Source organism: Amblyomma americanum, chromosome 2 (genome assembly GCF_052857255.1).
Source record: "Amblyomma americanum isolate KBUSLIRL-KWMA chromosome 2, ASM5285725v1, whole genome shotgun sequence".
NCBI lineage: Eukaryota > Metazoa > Arthropoda > Arachnida > Ixodida > Ixodidae > Amblyomma > Amblyomma americanum.
The window spans coordinates 115,592,770-115,611,670 of NC_135498.1; the positions used below are offsets into that span (position 1 = coordinate 115,592,770).

The following is an 18,901-nucleotide window of genomic DNA, read 5'->3' on the forward strand; positions in this document are numbered from 1 at the left end:
ATCCGGCCGTGCTAAGAAGCCCCAGGGGTCGGCGGCGAGGCGCACCGACGCTTGGCCGGCGGGCAGTGGTCGGAGTCGACGCTAAGTCGAACACAGGCGCCGGGACGACGCGTCAAAGTCGAAAAATAGCCGAAAATTGGGTCCACTTGCCGCAATTTCGGTATCCAGGTGATCCTGGCAACTTCCGCTGATGATTCCAATCGAAGTTGGCTTGAGCACAAGCATAAATCCGCCAGGAACATCGAAAAACCGGGGAGCGCACGCAAGACACGTCCGCACGCCTCGGCGTCCGAGGCCAATCCTCAATTTTCCCCCAAATCAAAATTTGTTTTTCATACATACACTGCAGCAGTGCTTTGTCGGTCGGTTATCATGTAGCCATATATAATGCAAAATGGACAATTTCGTACCTGAATGTATACTGGCATTGATCTTGTAACTTTATTATGATTTGAATCATGGCCTGAGATGGTGACCAAACACAGAAACGTCAATTATTTCATTGGCACTGCCCTTTTAAATGTAGCACTTACAAGTAATGTGGTTGCATATGTGGGTACAAAAAGTGTTGGAAACCAAAAAATCGCTATGAAAAGTTTTGCAGCTGCTGACAACACAGCAGATAGTCTGAACTCTTCAAAAGAGCCACAGGATCATGCTTAATCTGCTTATGTGGCAACAAAAGTGCCCAAAACCTCTGGTGTTCAAGAGGATGCGCCTCCCAACATGTTCAGTGAAGTTGACGTACTGAGGCGCCAACTTAACTTGGAAAGAAAAAAGCGTGCAAGGGCGGAAATGGAGTGTGACGCCCTGAGAAGTTCATTTAGTGGACTGCTTGCAGACGATCAGCTCCGTGTCCTGCAAAAGGGAACAATGAGAGGTTCATCATGGACTCAGAAGACAATTCAGGAGTCTCTAAGGTCAGACTTATCTGTGGGGGAAGAGGATATGAGTATCTGAGAGGTAATGGCTGGCCGCTCCCTGCTGAACGCGCGCTTCAGAAACATATTGAAGGCATCAGTTTACCCCAGGTAAGCAGCAATGTTTGCAGCTGCATAACATTTTCCAAATTGCAGGTGCGACTCGGGACTAGCTATTGACTTCACTGATCACAAAGCAGGCATAGCTACAAATATTGGGCGGCTGCAGAGGGCTTGCACTGATCTTTTTAGAAAAGATTTTATAAAGGCTCTGATAGTGACAAGAGAGGTTGTTTGAAACAACTGGGCTGAAGCTTGTACTTTTGAATTTCAAATAAAAGTAGCAGTGATCATTCCAGCATGCATGTTTGCTAGCAAAGATACACTGTAACTATGCTTCTACAATACCCTTGGGTTAATGTTAAAGCTATCAAACATAATAAAAGGTTCTTTTCTTGCCATTCTACGTATTCTTGAGGAAGTGTTTCTAGCTTTGGCATCAAAAGTGGCAACATTCAACTCTGAAGAGCGTTATGCAGTGCTAATGTTGAACAAAATCCAACTGACACCTGGTTTGGAATATGATATTACAACACGCTCTGTCATCGGTAAGGCTTCATCAAAAACAAATGCGGTCTGCTGTTTACATATCAGACAGTGTAGTTCTCTTGGAGCTAAAACCAGCGCAGTAATGAGAACTGGCATGTGATACTTCAACTTAGCAGTGTAGAAACAAAAATGAAATGCAACAAATTTTTTAACTGCACTAATTTCAATATCTAAGGATTAATGACTAAATGTGTGTGCATAGGGACACACAGAAAGCCATTCAAGCATCCTTGAGATACCTTATATTTGTGTAGTTTTAGATAAAACCTGTTATGCCCCATAAACAAAGTTATCAAAGTGGTGTCCAACTTCACTCACTTAAGCTTGGCGCATGACAGGATTACATGCGTATGTGCTACTAAACAAAACACAGCAACATTTTTTTCAATTCTACTTTTGATGCTTTCCTGTGCTACTAAAGCACACTGCATGGTTACTTTATAATGTATACTGGACAGCTCTGCACTGGTATGCCCCAAATAAGCATTCTTGAAATATTCTTCAGGCCACCCCGCTCTCCCCTCCTCGAACCCAAGTGCAGAGCCTGTACTGGTGACACATGCTTTGGTCTTCATGCTTGGTGGAATTGCATCAAGATGGAAGCAGACTGTCGCATATCATTTCACAGGTAAGTAGCAGTTGGAAGTTAAAGTGCTTAGTGAATTTTTGCATGTAAAGTTGGCAACAACACAATGTTTTCATGTTTCGTATGTGCATAACTACAGAGACTGTTTGGCCAATTCCTAAACAATTGCATGCTGCTGATGTGTAATATGGAGTGGCAACGTTCCTCCCAGAATCTTTACTGAACTGCCCACTTTTTCTTGGATGGTAGCGAGCTAATGCACAGGGGAGGCTTACCGAAAGTGCAGTTGGTGTTGGTTAAGACCACCTAGTGTCACAGGCAATGACAACCCACAGAATAAAGCCAAAATGAGTTGTCCGTACTGTATAGACTGTTACATAGGTATATGAAGTGATGTCTCGCACAACTAAAGCAGCATCCTTGGCATGACTACTGATGACATGCTATCGTCGCTGGCATTTAGTTTCCTTGCTTGCTAAACCTCCTAAGCAGCTGATGAGTGAAAGAAGGTAGCATGAAAAATGAAGCAAGGCTTCAAGAAAGTGGTTATCGACTTGGCCTTGTGCCCTGCCATGTTGCCTGTGTGCCAGCCAAGTGTGGAGTGGGTGAGAGACACCACTAATAGCAGCATAATGCAATAACTGCAGCATCAGAATGCATATCGCTATGAGTGAAATGTGAAAAAATAAATGAACGGCTTCAGCATTTCATTTTCATTTCAGCTGAATCCTTTGATGCAGCCAAGGTAATGGGCTTGCTATTTGAAATCATCAGGCGTTGTGAAAGCATCGGTCTATCAGTGGACTGCATTACATCAGACATGGGTGGAGGAAATCAAGCCATCTGGAGGCTGCGTGGAATCATGGCCACAAAGTATGGTCGTCCAAGGACCACGTGCCCCCATCCATGTGGAAACGACCATAGCCTTCATTTCCTTGCAGACGCACCCCATCTGCTGAAGAACTTGCGCGGGCACCTGATTCGGCAACAAAGAATCCTTCTAGACGACGACACAGTGCGGAAGAACACATTGCCATCCAATGAGGTAAGTTGGTTGTATAACAGTCTCGCACCATCTTATATTGCTGTTTACCACGTAGCGTGCACAATGGATTTTAATTATTTGAAAAATGTTGTGACTTTTGCATCTACAATAAAGATTGTTTACTTCAATGTGATGCATGTACAAGATTCAGCTCCAATAAATACAAATATGGTTTTACAGTTTTATTTATTCATATAACTCAAGAGTCCCTTTGTGAGGGCATTACATGAGAGGCAGGCACCTGCAAACATACAACATGCTACATTAGCCTACACATGTAAAATGAAAATGATCATTTGCTTCTACTGCAGGTCTCCATGAAGTACCTAGAGCAGCTATGCGAGATTGACGAGAAGCATAGCCTGAAGCTTGCTCCATGCCTGAAGTTAAAGCATTTAAATCCTAGCCATTATGAAAAAATGAATGTAGGCACAGCATATGCTGAATTTAACCATGCAGTAGCATCTGCCTTACGGCTTCTGGTCGAGCAGGGCAAAATGGACGAAAAGGCCCTCACGACAGAATGGTTCGTGGACCAGGTGTTCAAGTGGTTTTCCCTCATGACATCTCGAACGCCAACCATGGCTTTGTGTGACCCCTGCCCTGTAAAGGGAAAGGAAGCTGTGACCTTCCCGACTAACTTCATGGAGGTCTTCAGGAACCTCGGCATCATTGCCAAAGGAAAGACGAATGCAGCATGGAAGCCTGTCCAGGCCGGCATAATAATAACGACTACAACTGCACTGAAATTACGCGAACTGTATGTGCAAAGCAAGAATCTGAAGTTTCTGATGTTGAGTCGCCTGTGCCAAGACGCACTTGAGAACCTATTTAGCATGATAAGAGTTAAGTCGCCCATGCCCAGAGCACAAGAATTCAAGTACACCTTAAGAGTCATTGTCCTGGCACAATTCTTCAAGCCAAGCAGGCATGGCTCTTACGACACTAATGACTGTTCAGCTAAGATTTGCTTTCCTTCCGACCTGACTTGGCTGAAGAACTAGATAATATAAATATGCCAGAGGAAGTAGGAGACCTTGAGGCTGAAGAACAGCAGTCTCTACAGTATGTCGCTCGTTATGTGGCACACAACATCATGAAAAAGCACAAGCTCTGTGAGAGCTGCAGAGCTTTATTGGCTTAGCCGGCAAAGAATGAAAACAGGTTTTTGGCGCTCAGGAACTACGTTCCAGACAAGCAATCTCTTTGCACACCCTCCGAAAATGTTATGCACCTCATAGAGTGTGCACAGACATACATCAGGGAGAATGAAGAGTTTCTTGCCATGGATAAAGCCAACGTTGATCAAGTCAGAACCCTCATTGCAGCTGTGGAGCCCACGTTCACTGTTTTTCCTGCATGTCACAATGTAGCAGACAAAGTTGTGTGTGAATTTTTGTTGTGTAGGCTGCGCCTTGCACTGCATGCAAAAAATGAAATGCTGCAAAAGAAAGCAGCACAGAACTTTAAGTGCGGATCAAAAAGTGTTGGCATGCGTGCAGCTGTTTTTACTGTGAGTTGAGTTGAGCTTAATGGCACATAAGCGACTAAGGCTATCATGCCCAAAGATCAAGGTATAGTAAATTGTTTTCAGTGGATTTTTACAAAGGTATAAAAAATACAGCGGTGTAGAATGCCTAAAAGGTTATACCCTTCTGCCCAGTAATGAGAGCAAAACAAGATATTAAAGGTTTCAAAGGAGGCTGGGTACCCTCATCAGCCGTCCTTGGCTGGGCAAGGACTGGAGGCCCCCAACCAATCAAAATAAAAACCTCAGCCCTTTTCTCTGGAATGCGAAAGTGGCTGAGGTGCATCAGGCAAAGTACTGGGTCATGTTTTACATATTTTTAAGAACACCAGCTTCTGTTAAAAATCTAAAAATGCAGGACACGTCCACACTTGCACTTTCACCTAAAAGCAGTGATGGATGAAAAGGGATGCGTTGGTTACAAAATGGAGAGAAGCACTTTTTCCATAGCTTTTCCAGTTTTGAACATGAAATTGAAATGTGACTGACTGTAAGTTCATCTCCACATGCACAAACTGGTTTGTCTTCTTTTGTTACCAGGAAGTTGTGAGTAATGTGTGTGTGGCCTATACGGAGGCGACAGATAATGACTTCGTTGAAACGTTTCTGATGCACACATGACTTCCATTCACCGAGCACTGGTTTTATTAAGTGTAGCTTGTTATTTACTTCGCTGTCCCAAATGGACTGCAAAATTTTCCTTGCCTTACATTGTAGTAATTTCATGCAATCTTTATAGGGTACATTTACATTCTTTATTTGCTTGCCACACGCTTGAGCAGCCCACAAATTGCTCTTTCATTGCCCTTTATGCCGACATGACTTGGTGCCCAGCAGAGTCTTATGTTTTGTCCTTGAGCTAGGGCTGTAGTAATGTTGTGTATGAGGTCGCCAAGCAGCGGGGTTATTGCATTTCTAGAACGAACGGCTGAGAGCACACTTAGCGAGTCTGTGTAAATAATACTGTTGGAGAGGTTCTCATTTACTATTTTTTCTATGGTTACATAGATAGCGTAACATTCCGCAGTAAAGATTGAAGCACACTGTGGAAGGCTTACTATTTTATTCCAATTCGTGTGTACCGCTGCACTTCCAACGCAAGCTTTTGTTTTTGAACCGTCTGCATAAAAAGCTGCGTAATTACTGCATTTTTGTTCAAACGTGAGGAATTGTTGTATGATATGTTCTTGCGGAATTTGTTTTTTACGGAAGTCTGTCAGAGTAAGATCACAGATTTCCGGAAAGATGTACCATGGCAGAAGTGGACCTCGTCTTCGAAAAATGCTTGGCAATATGTCTAGTACGCCAAATTTCTGGCATATGTCTTGGAATTGTAAGAGCAGTGGATGGGTAGCTTGCGGTTTATTGTTAAAGAGTACTCTAGATGGGCACTCTGTAGCGATGGGGTAACAAATATGTTTGTGCAGTGAACGAATTTTTAGAATGTACGAGCATGTGAGCATGGCTCTTCTGTCTGTAAGTGACGGCTCGGTTTCAACATAAAGACTGTTTATAGGTGACGACCTATAAGCGCCAGTTGAAAGGTGTAAACCTAAATTATGCACTGGGTCGAGTCGTTTCAAATACGATGGCCTTGCTGAACCATATACTATGCTGCCAGCCATAGTCTAAGCAGGATCGTACCACAGAGCAGTAGATTTTTAGAAGGCTTGCCCTGTCAGAACCCCAGTGTTTATGTGAAAGCACTTCGAGTATATTCAGTGATCGGGAAGGATGTACAAGCTATATGAAGGTCGTCTACATAGACTGAGTACCTGATGGACCTCGGGATTATTTTTCTAAGCGAGTTCAATTTTACAACAGAGGGTAGTGCTTAAAGGGACACTGAGGAGAAATTGAAGTTGGCTTGTATCGATAGAATAGCAGCTCCTGATCACAAAAACGCCACTCTTACTGAAAACAAAGCTCTTGTAACGTAGAAAATAGCAAGAACCAAAATACAGGTGTCGCCGCCACAGGCCAATCTCGCAAGTACAAGCGTGATGACTTCCTAGGACAAGAGGCGCCACCTTGGAGGAATTTTCCTTACTTCATGGAAGCCACGAATCTCTGAGGCTGGCAAAGAAAGGTTGCGCACCGCACCGCTAGCCGTCAGAAATCACGGAGTCTGCGTTTACGTCACGTGTCACGTCACTCCGTTCTGTGACGTCATAAGAGTTCTCCATGTCATCATAAGAGTTCTCGAGTTTGAATCAGAGCGGCGGGAAAAACTTTCTCAACTTCGAATCCAAATTTCTTCAAAATAAATGCATCTTTCGCGCCTGGACAAGCGGCAACAAAGCCATGAAATGCCAAACTATCAGATTTTGCTAACAAAAAAAAAATGATAGAGTTCTCCTCAGTGTCCCTTTAATATACAGCCTTGTGGTACTCAATTTTCCTGAAAAAAATTTCTCGAAAGCATTGAGACCAGTTGGACATTAAATGAACGGTTAGAAAAAAAGTCTTTAAGGGAGTTCAGCATTCTGCCACGGATGCTGAGCTCAGCTGTCTTGGAGAATCCCGAACCTCCATGTTGTATCATAAGCTTTTTCTAAATCGAAAAAGGCTGCCAAACAGCATTGTTTGTGGATAAAAGCTTCTCTGACAGTATTTTCTAGACAGACTAGGTGATCTGTTGATAGGAGATGTTGGAGGTTTATTAGGTTTAAGAAACGGTACAATAATAGCTTTTTTCCAGGCATCAGGTATTTTCCCTGATATCCAAACTGTGTTAAAGAATCTTAAAAGTGTTTCTATGGCAGGCTCAGAAAGATGGGCAAGCATTTCATAGTGTATTTGGTTGGCTCCTGGAGCAGTTTTTTTTCCGGCAGACAGTACTCTGTTTATTTCTTGGAGAGTAATTAAATTGTATTCTTCTTTTTCACCTCCATTTATTGAAAGTCTTTGTTTTTCGGTTACATTTTTGTGTTTTATAAATGACTGCGTATATTGCGATTAACTGGAAACTGCAGCAAAGTGTTCACCCAAAATGTCTGCCTGTTCCCTTATGCTTGTTTCTGTGCCAGGTGTTGTCAGAAGAGGAATTGTGAACGGTGAGAAGTTGTTTATTTTTCGAACCTGCTCCCACATTTTTTTAGATGTGATTTGACTGTTTATAGATAAAACATAACTCTGCCATGAAGCTTTTTTGGCAATGCGACGGATGTACCGAGCTTTTTAAAATATACGAGATTTTCATGTGTCGGATACCTGTGAAGTTTACCCCAAGTCCTTGCAGTCTTTTGTCCACCACACTTTGTGGTTTTGTCGCACTACTCCAGAAGACTGCGGAATAGCTAATTCTGCAGCCGCTATGATACAATTGGTGAACGTTTCGTTTAGCTGATCGATGGTCAGGTTTTCTAAATCTATATTTTGTAAAGTGGATTTTTCTCTAAAATGTTCCCAGTCTGCTAGATGCAGCTTCCAGCACTGCGGTTTTGTGAGGATTATTTCCGGTGGAGACATTAAACTTACTAGCATAGGGAGGTGATCGCAACCGTATGGGTTGTCAATGACATCCCATTTAAAGTCGTTAAAAACAGAAGGCGAAGTAAATGACAAATCTAAACAGGTCATTTTTTCCGACGTAAAGGAGCAGTATGTGGCCTTTTTAGCATTTAAAAGACATACATTACTTGTAAGGATAAAATCTTCGATTATTTGTCCCCTAGAGTCACAGCGCTCGCTTACCCAAAAAGGGGAGTGAGCGTTAAAATCCCCAACTACTAAATATGGTTGTGGAAGCTCATGAATGAGTTCTTGTAGATCATGAACCGTTAATGTAAAATGTGGAGGAATATATACAGAACAGATAGTAATTGTTTTATAGCTGATGATGCTGACCACAACGGATTCAAGTTTTGTTTTGATTTCTCGAGCAGGGACGCTGCTTCGAACGACAATTGCGACGCATCCCGAGAGTCTATTAGCCTGCTCGCGATCGCGTCTAAATGTTTTGTAATGTTTCAGGATTTTCATATGTTGTGGACCTAGATTGGTTTCCTGAAGATATAAGGCTACAGGCAACATTGACCCTAAAATATCTGTTATGTCACTGTAATTCCTCAACAGGCCTCTACAGTTCCACTGAACTAAAAAAGCCATGTTTATCTTTTGGGGTGGAAAGATATGAGGCTTACTTATGTTCTGGGCCCGTTATGAGAGGCCTGTCTTTTTTTCGCTCGAGAGAGCTGTTCCGCCTCTGTAAAAGAGGCGGAGTGGGAGTTGTATCCATCACATCAACAGAGGTGCTGGAGGGCCGCGGTTGTGTTAGTTTCAAGCCTCCCCCAATGGGGGGAACTCCTGCGGGATGCCGACCCATGGACCGGCGCTCCCTGGTTTGATGGTGGCAGAGCAGCCTTCACTGTCGCCGCCTGGGGCGTGGAGGGCCCTGCCATCGGCTCGGTGGAAGTGGCCTCGGCAGGTGCCGGAGCGCTTTGTGGTGCTACGCCCCTGCGCACCACATCAGCGAGGTTTGGTTTTGCTGTGAAAGAGAATGTGTTGATAAGCGCAAAATGCCTTCTTGCCTCTTTAAATGAAATGTTTTCTTTGGTCTTTATGGTGATGATTTCTTTTTCCTTTTTCCAGGACGGACAAGCCCTGGAGTACGCAGCGTGGTCTCCGCAGTTTGCGCAGCGCAGTGCTGCGTCACGTTCCTCACAATGACGGTCCTTCGAGGCCCATTTCGTGCAGGTTTTGCAGCCGCGGCAGGCCTGTGAGCCATGGCCAAACTTTTGACAGTTGAAACATCGGCGGGGATTGGGTATATAATGTCTGACATTGACTTTCAAACATCCAACTTCGATCGTTTCGGGCAAAGTGCTGGCGTTAAATGTGAGGACCATGTGTTTGGTGTCTATTTCTTTATTATACTTGCGGATTTTGATTCGGTGAACGTCAATCACATTCTGGTCGGTGAGCCCTTGAAGCATTTCGGCTTCTGTTAAATGGATGAAGTCACTTTCTGAGATAACGCCTCGGACTGTGTTAAGGGATCGGTGGGGAGTCACGGAGACAGGGATGTCCCCTATGGAAGCAATGCTTGAGAGTTTCAAGCACTGGATGCTCTCGCGCAATTCAAGGAGTAGGTCGCCGCTGGCAATTTTTGATACCTTGCAACCAGGGCCCAAGGCATGTATTAAGCATTTGGACACAAGAAATGATGATATTATTTGGGCTTGCTTTTGTTCGCATTCACTGTGAATAACATGAAACTTTGAAAATGCTTGTTCCTTTTTAGAGAAAAAATCTTCTGCTTCGTTCCGCCCTCTCTTGAGAGAGCGATCTGGTTTCGAAAAGGGGGGAGCCATAAAAAAATGTAGTATTCGGTCATGGTCCCAGCCACCCACCACGGAGTCCAACAAGGGGACGGGACAGGAACTTGAAAGCAAGTCCTGCCCACGCCAGCTGCACACCTCGACTATAACCAAATATGATGCAACTCAGGGTAGTTGGTCACACAAGGTTAACCCTCGCCACCAGGAAAAAAGGAAAAACCAAGAAGTGAGTAGGAGATAGGAGAATTGTGAGAAAGAGATAGGAAAGTGAAAGACGGAGGGGAGGACAGGAAAAGGCGACTGCCGATTTCAACCGGTCGTCTAAGGCCGGAGGTGCCGTCTACAGGAAGCTGGGGCCAAAGTGGTGTGTTGCCTCCGCCGAGGGGCCTTAAAGGTCGAAACGCTCGGCATCAGCTCAAACACCAGGATCCCCTTTCCCCGGACACGGCAATGCCACGCACGGCTAGGCGCGGGTGCTCGGGTCCGCGGTGATGCACTGTTCACCATCATCCCCTTGCGGGGATGTCCCTGCGGATGCTCGAGAACCTGTGGTGTCGCCACTCACCAACGCCTGCAAGCCGCAGACGGCCCCCTGCGGGGATGTTTCAACTGTGAAGTGAGCTGTAACTTTGAAAATGGTCTAGCTCTTCAAGCATAAATTCTATGTCCGTATCAGTATGTTGTTGCACTGTAATAAGAATTGATAGTGAGGTACCATTATTCCACGTTTTGCATGTCTCAGGCTGAAAAGGCTGACGTGTTTTTTTAATATGGGCTTGGTACACTGTCTTTAGTACCGTTAAAGGACTATAGACACCACATTTTTGCTTCCATGTTTTCTTGTTTCAAACGGTGCGTTAGACATTCGTATACATGGAGTAGCCTGTGGTATTTGTGTACAACCACTAAATAATTTATAATTGAATTTCTTGACGCTGTTCCGGTTTCACCAAATGACGACTGTGACGTCGTTGATATTTTGGTCACGTGATCCACTAGAAAAACTAATATAATCGCTGACAGGTCATTTTTTGTCATTCTAGGTCTTGGAAGAGGCTGGATTAAATATCGTAGTGAATTAAAACTACACATCAGCGATTGTAATAATTTTTAGTGGATCACGTGGCCAAAACATTAACTTGACATCACAGTCGTTGTTCGGTCAATGAAACCGAAACAGCATGAGAGAAGAAATTCAATTATAAATTATTTATCGGTTGTAGGCAAATACCACCCGCTAACCCATGTATTCTAATGTCTAATGCATCGTTTGACAAAACACATATAAAATTAAATGTTTATAGTCCTCTAACAACAACGGCCATGTGTGTTTGGTGTGAAATGTGTTATGAATTTGGTCACATATGATGTTCCATGCTGAGTTCAGCCTTCAGTCAGGCAAAAAAGAAATTATTCCAGTTTGCAATATTTAGTTATTTAGTTCTGGATTATTTATTTTCGACTCCTGGCTCAAAACTGCAAGCTGGTTCTGCTTTTTTTTTTAAAACCTGACCAAGTCTTTATGAGGGGAGTCGGATGGCACAGATATCGAATGCCTGTGGCTCTTTGTCTAGTCTCTGTTGCTGCACTATGTGGGAAAAAATGCCTTAACCCAGTTTGTGCTGTTCATTGTTGCTGTTATTTTTTTTATAAAAGCTGTATGCATAGTACACAATTTTTAAAACTTATTCAAGCAGTTTGATGCGTTTGAAATGTTCTTAAATTGCATTGTTTAGGTGGATTGTAAGTACACATTCATATTTGTGTGGTAGTTGATGCTGCATATAAGGCCATCTTGGCAAAATGTCGAGTGTATTTAAGCAGCTGTTCTGGTCCGTGCTTAGGACGAGAGTACTGGCTCACTCTGCTTATTATGGCTTGTATGTATGGCTTTGTAGCTTCGAAAGCTATTTTCTGTATTCTGGAGAAGGATGAAATCAGACTTTGCTGTGGTTTTGAGAAGATACTGTGCAATCGGTGTTCACGCTCTTCCAGTTTCATTGTCATATGTATAAAATTCATTTTGTTTTTGTTCGTATGTGCCAAGGGTGTTGCTGTTTGAGGATTGGTACTTTTATATGGTGTTTTCAGTACTAGGTAGCTGTTATCTTTATGTTGTACAGCAAACTCCACTTGCTGTTCAAGATGACTGCAGGGGTGATAGGTGCTTCTAGTCTTGCATATGCTGTTTGCAGTGCTTCTACTTTGTTTATTTACACTTGGTGGAGTCAGACTCCAGTGTGTTCCGTAGGTGAAACGTGTTTGCTTCTGGAAGTGAGGTCAGTGATGTGTACTTTTTGAATGAGTGTTGTGTTTGCTTGGAACATGCGGATGAGGAGGAACTGGCTCACTTGCCTATTTGCTAGGAAACAATGCTTGTGGGGAAGGTCCTGGCAAAAGTCACCAGCGCCCGCTCTTGTGAGTTGTAAGAGAAGAGGGTTCCTTTTTTTGTGTAATGCTGTGCCTTCCCAGTGGTGCCAGATGAGGACCTCCTGTGCCATTCAGCTGCAGAGTAACGCAGAGTAGTTGATTTATGACAAGGTACATGATTTCATAGCTCAAACTGTATCTGCTGATCCCATGAGCTTTTTGAAAGCTTTTCACAGATAGCAAAACATCCTCTGCAGTGCCATCGAAATTTAATGTATGAAAGAAATGCAGTTGCTGCCACCATTACTACACTTTATTCTTTAGTCAATGATTACCCCACTTAGCCCGAGGGCGCTACAGCAGGGGAATTAGCTTCACCTCACTGCCATTGTGATGATTGGCGCTGAAACTGAAACTAGTTTTCTAGCACAGTAATTACAGATCGTGATACGTTCCTAGCAACACACGCATTGAAGCTTAGTTAAAGCTATCTTTATAAATCCAAGAAATGATGGATACAATACATGATGGATGTTGGAGGCAGTTTGTTCATTGGAAGGAGCAAAACTAAGCCATTCTTAATTTCTACTTCAGGTGTACCTCCACTTCCAAGTTTCTTCAGCATAAGCACGTTTGGCTTATATGCCATAAGGAGAAAAAAAGCACTATCACTCATTTACGTGCACTTTGTTTTTAGGTGACAGTGTCTTAGTCGGCCCATTTTTGAAGTTTGCATGGGGTGCCTATTTCATGATCACATTTGACAGAGAGGCTTTACTCAGAAACACAGGATGATGAATGAAGGACGGGATGAGCTCTAATTGACAACAGCATCAAGGAAAGCAATGTATGCGCCCAGCCACAACACTTAAACAGGAATGGTGAAAGTTTTGTGATTACATGAAAAAATTTGTATCACAGCAAAAATCGTTAAAAGCAAAGAAGGTGAAAGCTTCATATCTGTAGCGAAATCAAAAACAATAAAGCCTCACCTTAAAACGTCAAAGAAAACCTATATTATCTAGAATTAGGCAACCTAAGTGCTCTTTGAAGAAAATCATCACCAGATCTATAACTAACATGCGTCCTTTCCCAACCTGTGAATGAGGGGTGCCTCAAGAATCTCCCTATCTAACTTGTCTTTTAATCGTCCTAAGACTTCTGTGTTTCTGTACAGCAGATAAAAACTGCAGGCTTTACAGTGTATATGCAGATACTGAGCATTATTTTTATTAAGTGAAGCACCATGTTCTCTTGGTCAGTTGTTTAGGAAATGACCAGTCTGCCCTATATAAACAGACCTATAGCTCAGAGAGATCTTGAAAGCCATGCCTGCTGCACATTCAACGAGCTTGGTGACATGCTTCCTATTTGAAACGACTTTCTTCACCATGCTTCAGCTGAAAAGTGTGTAAAGGCTTGACTTGTGAAGGGAGTGGGACCTCGTGAAGGCTACGTCTGTGTTGAACTTTTCTGCTATCATTTCGGAACAGAGAGATACAGTGGAAGCAGAGCAAAATCTGAAATTTCTTTTTCTGCTGTTCTTTTGTGGCACTAAAGACAGCGGGACATCCATATTTTTTGCACAATTTCTGAAACAGGCTTTCTGCAACAGCGGTGAGCACCGACGTGTTGGTCTCCTTGAGTATGTCTGGAATAAAAGCTTTCTTTGTCTGTTTGCACTTTTCCCATCCTTCTTTCCCCGTCCTGTTTCTTCGGCAAGTCTCTCTGTAAAAAGTATTGCCAACTAGCCCAAATTTCCAATTTGTTGATGACTAAAGCCGTGGGCTTGTGGTCGGCAAAATGAAAGAGCAATGCATATGTTATATATGAGGTCAATAAATGTATCCAAGGTGGCTATCGCTTACCTTACAAAAAGCGTTCATATTGTTTACTGCCTTGCTTTCATTGAATGTGTAATTTGTACCTGGATCTATATTACAAATGAAACTGACCTATAAAAAATAACATTTAAGAGTATATTACCAAACACTGCATGCATGTAATATTCAAGTAACTCATCTTTTGATTTATTTCCCTTTGGTCACTTGCACACAAGATTGCAGAATCTGACACATTACAGTCCTTCCCTAAAATTTGGTCAATACAAGGCCTATATACTTCTTTTTCCACTTATTCTTTGCTCATTTATACATACACATTTTGAGCCTGAAACCAACAGCCAGGTGATATTCACAACACATGCTTCAAATTTTGAGCTTGTAAGCCGAGCACATGCGATGAACTGAAGTCAGCATACATATTAATGTTTTATGTTGAAATGCTATGGTGCATACCCAAATAATGTTGTGCTTGATGCATAACAAAATGAACTGAAGTCAGTATACATATTATGTTTTATGTTGGAATGCTACGGTGCATACCCAAATAATGTTGTGCTTGATGCATAACAAGAAATACAAACCAACAGAACACCTAGTAGCTTTAGCTTTAGTTTCACTCTGTCACTAGCTTTGTTCGATTCAGCCGTGGTTCTCTGCACCGCCGACACCGGTTCATGGTGCACCGCAACAAAGCCCTCAATTCACAGCGCACCCTGCACCACTGTCCGCGATTGATTTGGGTGCAGCCGTGGTGTTGCTGCGGTGCAAGGAACCTTGGCACCGTCCGCGAAGGAGGTGCAGGAAAGTTGTGCACGTGTTGGCGGCCTCAGCAGATGACAATCACAATGCTCGTCAACATCGGTGAAGAACTTATGGAAGTTTTCCCCGTCGTCGACGGATCCGGCGTCATTCTTCGTGAGAATGGCGGAGACGTCTACTCAACACGAGGTACTGTTCAGAGTTGTAGCTGCGAAGCGTTGTGACAGGCCGCCCATGTGCATGCGTGAGTTCATACAAATTACTTATTCTTTTTCAAGACGGGGCAACAATCGTGTGTTACAGACACACAGATTTTACAGATTTACAGACAGCGAACAGGGTGACATGCAACCCGTGCAAGTGCATCTGCCTACTGGGCTAAACAGGCAGCAGAATTCAGCAGGTTCAACACTGCCTGGCCTGTCTAGCCCTACTACGGAGTCGGCTCAAGGCAGCGAAGAACCACTGTGGAGCCACCGGAGAACAATTTTTTTTTATTAGAACCTATAAACAGCTCCATCAGCGAGGCCTGTGCCGGTACAGTAAAATAGAGCTCGATTTATATGTGCATATATTCGAAAGTATCTTCTTTTGTAGGTTCAGAAAAGAGCTGTGGGAAAAGCTGGCAGAGGCTGTAAACAAAGAATTTTCCTGCCGGCTGACAGTTCTGCAAGTGCAGAATAAATGGAAGTCACTCGAGAGAAGCTACCAGCGAATAAAAGCTAACAACGAGAAGTCTGGGCGGGGGGCTGCAATATGTGAGTTTGAAGAGTAAGATTTCTTTTTACAGCTTTCCCACGTGCTTCTAAAAATAAACGGTAGCCGGAATGAGAGCATCCGTTGTTTTTTCCCACGGACATTTTTTTTCTGTTATTTCTTTTACTGGTTTTGAAGCTGCATTCTGCTGTAATAAGCATCAAAATTTTTATATGCATCTGTGCATCATGTTTTGACATTGTTGTAGCCTCTGAAGAAATTGCACATGGTAATTTCAAACAGGAGACATTCTCGTTCATTTGGACTTATGAATGGAGCATGTGTAGTACCTATGCTATTTTTTCTTGGTTGCTATTGATCTTCCAGAAACCCTATCTTTGTCACCTTAGTATCACTTTTCTCATCCACTTCCTCACAGTCAAATGTGCAGTCATTTTGTGTCTAGCAGTGTTTGCTTACGCAGTAAGGTGCTTCGCACTAATGGAACTGCTATTTCATGCTTTCCATTTAGCATATTTTCATAGATGTGTCATGAAGTTATAAGGCTTTTGGTGTAGAACTTCAGAAGGTGCGTAATGCATAAACCAGCAAAATTAGCAGCTTCATGTCTTTAGGTGCTGGCCATTTTAAACTGTGGCATATGCTTTTTTTCTAGGGAGCTTGCAGAAGTTCTCAAGAAGGAGCATCATACCTCCCCAACATACTGTATACTCCTGTACAAAGAATTGGACAAGGATGCAAAGAGCCATGAGTTGTATTTTGTGACTGCACAATACTGGTGAATGTGGGCTTGTCAGATGCCCATGGCCTAATCTGTAACAACCATATACCAACAGCTGAAAAATCGAAACCATTTCATATCAACCAGTAAGCGCCTCGTGTACAGGCATTAAAATTGAGTGTGGCACTATTTTAAAAAATCTGTCGTAGAGTTTTGCATGATTGTTGCATTTTCAAGCTGTAATTCCAATTAATAGTGTTGCTAATGTTAGTAAAAATCATAACTGAAGCATTGCAAAAATTTTTTTTTCAGTCAACCACAAGAAGAAAATGATGAGGCTGATCCTGAGGCACTGCCTCCCAGACAAGTGTGAGCCAGGCAGGACGGAAAAAAAAAACAGACAAGCCACCTATAGCTGTGCTGCTTGAAAAGCTTGATGACCTTGATGCTAAGAGGGCTGCCCGACATGAAAGAAAGATGCAGCTCCTCGAAAGATTTGTCGTCACATACGGGTCGAAAAATAAACAATCCACCTGTTGCACTTGAACTTTGCATTATCCATTTTACACAACAATTACAGCCAGTGTGGATAGCCGATAGGGACCACAGTCCAGAACAGCAACATAAGAGACAGGATATGAGAAATGTGTACATCATATTAGCACTTTTATTTTGCTTCTTAGCTGGAGGCATATTAACGTGGCAAAATGGTACAACTCGTTTTACCACGCCAACAAGAATTAAAGTTTATTCCTCAGCAAGAGGAGAAAGTTTCAGAGAGCTTGGAAGGCACTCAAGCGTGAAAAGGAGAGCATTGATATGTTTCACGCCGAGCTCTGCATGAGATCAAAAGAGATTCTAGAACTGGCAACTCTGCTTCAGCCTCTTGATCGAAAAGCCTTCTTTATTCAACTGAGGAGCTCAAAACTTTTATTCAAAAACAGACAGAATTCTACAACGAGCTGTCTGACAGCACACTTTTTATCGAGATTGCTAGGATGAGGAGACATCTCAAAGCAGCCGGCATTGGCCTTGAAGACGCCAACAGTTGGGCACATCGGACTTCCTAACATTCATTATGGAGTGCGATTTTGTAGACTGCCTTCCGACTCTTTCATTAGCACTGCAGCTATTTTTCACGATATGTGTGCTGAGGCATCGTGTGAGAGGAGTTTTTCCAATCTGACACTAATCAAAACCCGCCGCGGTGGCTCAGTGGTTAGGGCGCTCGACTACCGATCCGGAGTTCCCAGGATTGAACCTGACCGCGGCGGCTGCGTTTTTATGGAGGTGAAAAGCTAAGGCGCCCGTGTGCTGTGCGATGTCAGTGCACGTTAAAGATCCCCAGGTGGTCGAAATTATTCCGGAGCCCTCCACTACGGCACCTCTCTCTTCCTTTCTTCTTTCACTCCCTCCTTTATCCCTTCCCTTACGGCGTGTCCAACGATATATAAGACAGATACTGTGCCATTTCCTTTCCCCAAAACCAATTATTATTTTTATTATTATTATCACTAATCAAACACTATTTGAGATCAACAATAGGCCAGTTTTGCTGTTTATTTCATCGCAGGTTATGCTTATTCGAAAAAAGATAATAAAGCAGCATGCACTTGGTTTTCTACCTGTTAAGAAAATATGCACCTTTGATGTGAAGTTTTGCTGAATTATCAATTGTGGGGCACGTTCGCTATGGCTAGATGTTAAAAAAAAAATAAAAAAAAATTACCTTCATTTGCATCAAGTCACTGGGTGCAGAATGAACTCGACTTCGAAGCAAGCATTGGCAATAGAGGAAGTGGTGATTTGCTTCTTGAAACGAGGCGGGATGGGGGTGGGGGGTCGCGCAGCGCCTCCGCATTGGGTGCGGCTGACCCCAGCGATGCCACAGGGCCCAACACCTTGGCAGGTTCCTTGCCCAGTCGATGGAGCTACTGCGGCAGCGCTTGAAGGGCCCCTGAAAAGGTTTTTAATGGTCACATAAAATGCAACAGATCTGTAGAGGTGGTCTTTGCAAGTATTAGAGTCATATAAATAAAGCTCTGCGTGAAGCCCATAATTTATTGAGTTTTAAAAATTGCCGCTCGCAGCCGATTAGGGCAAAACCACATCGCGCATTTTTAGCCACCTCCTAACCATTGAAGACAGCGGGGCTCTCTGGTCGAACCTTTTCATTGACCATGCCCCAATGACGTCACGTGCCATTTTTGCAATTGTTTATCCAAAACTGATTACTAATGCTCCTTGCAATGCTATTTTAGTTACTCATTACTGTTTTCTAAAGGGCACATATACGGAGATAAGAGTTCAGCACGTCACTTGAACACAATGCAACACACTTCCGGCGGATAGCAAAATCCGCCTGTTAGCAAAAGCACATAGTCCCACCAAATACTGCCGTTCGCCTTATGCTTCCTGCAGTTAGCGCTTCTTTGTTTCTCATCTGAAATGGGCCATAATTGCTGTGCGGTTGGCTGTAAAGCCAAGGATACGCGACGTAACACAACTAGGCATCGTGTA

The 18,901-nt window shown here is 43.2% G+C and overlaps 1 protein-coding gene across 10 annotated transcripts in view; it reads right to left on the reverse strand.

Annotated features, from left to right (window-relative positions):
- Positions 1–18,901, reverse strand: part of LOC144121766 (uncharacterized) — a 45,692-nt gene continuing 26,791 nt past the window's right edge. For 8 of the 10 annotated variants that reach the window (XM_077655147.1, XM_077655144.1, XM_077655148.1 and 5 more), the window contains 3 exons: positions 18,111–18,338; positions 12,326–12,475; positions 3,370–4,515 (listed from right to left, as the gene is read on the reverse strand). In XM_077655147.1, the coding sequence (XP_077511273.1) occupies positions 12,371–12,475; positions 18,111–18,338 (333 nt within the window). In that variant the 3' untranslated portion in view covers positions 3,370–4,515; positions 12,326–12,370. Of the gene's footprint in view, positions 859–3,369; positions 4,516–12,325; positions 12,476–17,823; positions 18,339–18,901 lie in introns of those variants that run through there. The other 2 variants (XM_077655139.1, XM_077655141.1) reach the window with 2 other exon arrangements.